This window comes from Camelina sativa, chromosome 20 (assembly GCF_000633955.1).
Source record: "Camelina sativa cultivar DH55 chromosome 20, Cs, whole genome shotgun sequence".
In the NCBI taxonomy this organism is placed as follows: Eukaryota; Viridiplantae; Streptophyta; class Magnoliopsida; order Brassicales; family Brassicaceae; genus Camelina; species Camelina sativa.
Window position 1 is genome coordinate 29,390,259 of NC_025704.1, and position 3,873 is coordinate 29,394,131.

At 34.5% G+C, this 3,873-nt stretch overlaps 1 protein-coding gene across 1 annotated transcript; it reads right to left on the reverse strand.

Moving 5' to 3' along the window:
• Positions 2,269–3,667, reverse strand: LOC104771996. The gene is made up of 3 exons (XM_010496632.1): positions 3,171–3,667; positions 2,845–2,982; positions 2,269–2,758 (listed from the first exon to the last, which is right to left on the reverse strand). Exons 1-3 carry the CDS (start codon positions 3,568–3,570, stop codon positions 2,505–2,507), a joined length of 792 nt encoding a protein of 263 aa, XP_010494934.1. The 5' UTR covers positions 3,571–3,667; the 3' UTR covers positions 2,269–2,504.

A 3,873-nucleotide genomic window follows, 5' to 3' on the forward strand; every position in this document is an offset into this window, starting at 1 on the left:
TATAGTATAATTACTTTTATATATCCTTAAGACATGATCAGATCATGCATATTATCTTAAATTTGAAACCAGGTACGCCATACAAAATTTAATAATGTAATCTTATTTAATGATGGCCTAACTAAGAAAATAGATTAGCATTGCTTATATATATCCATAATCATGCATGTTATATAAATTTGAAACATGCATGATTTATAAGTACTTTATATATTGTGGATTTAGAATACTAAATAAAATGGTCGTATTTTTTCTTTATTCCAATCAAAGCTATATATATTTGTATTAGATTTTCCAACAACAGGAAAATGACAGGGAAACGATGATACATAATCTTTACACCAGATGCAGTGCAGCATCTAATTGGTAGATTTATGTAATACTATTGTTTATGCAAAAAGATATGTAATTTTGTAGAAGTAGAAACAAATATTAGAATAATAAGAGATAAATACATAATAAAGTTATTGCTCAAATTTTTGTTACATTATTGTTAATTTTTCAAGAATTTTAATTTCCTAAATTTTAATATTAAGCTTTAGAAAGAAATTTTATGATTTTTAAAATATTGTTTATTTTGTATCCCAAATTTCTTTAGAATTGGTTATATAATAGGAACGGTATCCTTAAACAACACAATAATCCTTTTTGCACTTGCAATAGTGTCACATATATCATGAATATATGAGTTAAGAGGACATTCCTAATTATGAATACAGTAAACAAGAAATGTTGAGGGAGATATATCAAGTCGGGTATGCGAAAAGAGTTGACAAATAAAGTTTAAAAAATTGAAAGAAGAAAAAATATCAATATGGACCCAAAAAAATCGGGATTATATATGATGTTTATATCTAAGTGGGGGTATTGGACACTGGAATGTGAAAGAATTTAATAGAATGATGAATTCCACTGTTATTCGATTAAACCTTTTTAAAAATCCTTTTGATTTCAGTGTTATTCAAGTTGTTGTTTTTTTAAGTCTATTAAATTCAAGTGTTATTGGATGTTATCTTATTTTATAAGACATTATTATTTAGCGAGAATTCAAGAGAAATGTTAGTGTAAAATGTGAAGAATAGATTCCGACCTTTTAAGGTCAGATTTGGATAGATAAAAAAAAACAAATATTCATCAATTACTCATGACGCTAACTTATTATTAGAACAAGGTATGTGTGGAATGCTCAGGGAAGCACCGTGTTCACATCTCTTTCGTCAGATCCGTCACCAGGGATTCATGGTCCGAGATCCAGATCAAGAAAATGGACGCCGGAGGCAATGATTATCTCAACAGTATGAGATCTCTAAAGAGACCGATATCATCGCAAAACACAACTCAAACACCGCATCTGTGTATCGAGATTGAATCCAGGCTTTAGCTGAGGAAAGGCAATGGAGAGATCCGCCGGTTGTGAAGGAATAGGCTGGTGGTGGAGGGATGAATAAGAAGCCTGGATGGGATCGATAATTAGGATAGTGAAGAAAAATGATGGTGGCCATAAGGAGAGAGAGAAAGGTCTCAATTCTAAAAGAATTCTACTCTTTCCATTAAAATGTTATCAACTATAATCTGTGGAATGATAAAGAAAGATTTGAGAATCTTTTACCATCTCTAAAAATCTGTAAATTATGACTTCAATTCTATTCAATTAAATTCTCTCACAATCCACTGTCCAATACCACCCCCTAAGTATATTTCAAAATCTTCGCACTAACTTTTGATATTTTATACCTAAAAAAATAATATTTATATTTATTTTCTCCTCTAGAGAAAAAATCTGTTTCAATTTCTTTTTTTTTTTTCATAAAAAAATAAATAAATAAATAATTATGTTTCACCGAAGGACCAAACATATATTTTCCAAAGGTTTCTAATAAAGTTGGGCCGATGGACGATGGTCCTGACAAGTGACAAGTGACAACAGTTGAAGCTAAAATGGTCCTTAACTCCTTATGTACAATGTACATGAAACCGAGTCAAAGTAGTTGCGGTAATAAGAGCAGAGCAATAATGTCTTAAGACTGTAAAGGACGTTCACACAATGAAACCCAAATTCTATGAACATTTCTAGAATTGTAGTTGATTTTAGATAATGAAGTTTGATTTCGATAAAGATATAATAATTTTGATTATATTTCTACTAATGGTTTTTCAAGATTAATGCATGAATTGTCTCTAACTCGCAACAATTACTTCTAGATGAGACACTTCTTCACAAACATCCATCTGAAAACCCTATGAATTTATGAATGTGCTAACAGTAGAAAGCATAAAAAATCTCCAATTGATCAACTTATCAAGTCAGAATAGGTCTGCTTTACAAAGTCAAAGACCTTTTCCTTAATTTTCGAATACATTTTTCTTTGTGGACTACTTCATAGAGATTTTTTTCAAAGCAGAAAGATTACAAATCTGAGGAAGATCAGTAGTTCAGTAGAGAGAAACTTTAACTGATTTCACAGATTTTGGAATGCGGAAAACAAAAGATGTAAGAGGCTTGTTCACTTCTTTGAAGACACTGTCGTTGAATCAGGCTCTTTCCATGCAGCTTGCCATTGCTTGTCATATAACGTTGTCTCATCGAACAGATCCTTGAGTTTGTCAAAATCTTCGTTCTTTCGGATGAACAGAACTCCAGCTACAGACACAAACAAGAGTGTTTTGCAGAAGAAGTTCCCCATTTGATCAACAAGTCCTACTCCGGTAAGGCTATCAACAAAGTAAGCCATAAAGAACCCTATCATCGCAGCACGACCTACACCACCACCAAGAACAAAAACATTAAATAAAACCACTTGATGTTGCAAATGTCTAACTCCCAAGTGTTTTTTGAAAAATCACCATTGAGTAGCTCAGCTTCAGGTAGATGGTATCTCTTCATCCATGCCCACCATGGAATAATCGAAGTATCAAAGAGTACAGGCTCGTCGTTACTAGTTGTTTCCGGGTTATCTTCAAGCCATTTTCTCCTCTTTGCCTCTACAAACACATAATCACACAATAATCACTCATCTTCTTACCAACCAAAGCAGAACCTTTCCTAGTAACAGAACATAAACAAAGATCATGTTTTTTTTGGCTCATTCCAAACTCCAGTATCACAAACTCTACCTAAATCGTAACAAAAAAGTGAAAGAATTGTATTCAAGTTGTGAGGAGGATCTAACCAGAAACGATAACAGAGTCCCAATCTGTTTTGCCATCTTTCTCGAACTGTTTCAGATCCCAAGTTCCATTAACCCACTTCGCATTCTCGAATTTGATTACCGTCGTCGTTTTGGTCGGATCAGTCTCGAAGGCGTCGTTTTCAGAAGCGGAGGAGCTTTCAGCCGGAGATTTCACCGGAGCTTCCTCTACAGCCACAGCCTCAGGTTTTGGGATCTCCGCGACGGTGGTGGAGACTGGTGAAGTCGTACCATTGTCGGAGGAAGCTCGAGGGACGACGGAGACGAGAGAGAAACGTCTGGTGGACGAGAAGAGGAGAGAGGAGGGAATCTTGGGGATGAGATTAGGGTTTTGAAGTGATGATGAGATTGGTGGAGAGAACAACGCCATGGATATAGACATAGATCTCTCTCTTCTCTCTCCTCCGCTCTGAAGTTTTTTTTTTTCTTCTTCAGAGTTAGTTTTTGAATGTGTGGTTTGAGATGAAGCTTAGAAGTTAGAAGGGAAGTGAGAGAGAGATGTTGTTATCGTTAGAAACTTGGAATGTATGTCGTTTTCATTTTTTTAATTCAGTTAAAAGGAAACTACGTGATGTTTTGGGAATCATCGATAACGAGACTCTGGAATGGGCTTTTAGCGTTCGGCCCAAATAGAACAAGAATTCAAAACCGACTCGTGGTTTAAACGACACTCTCTCCGTCTATA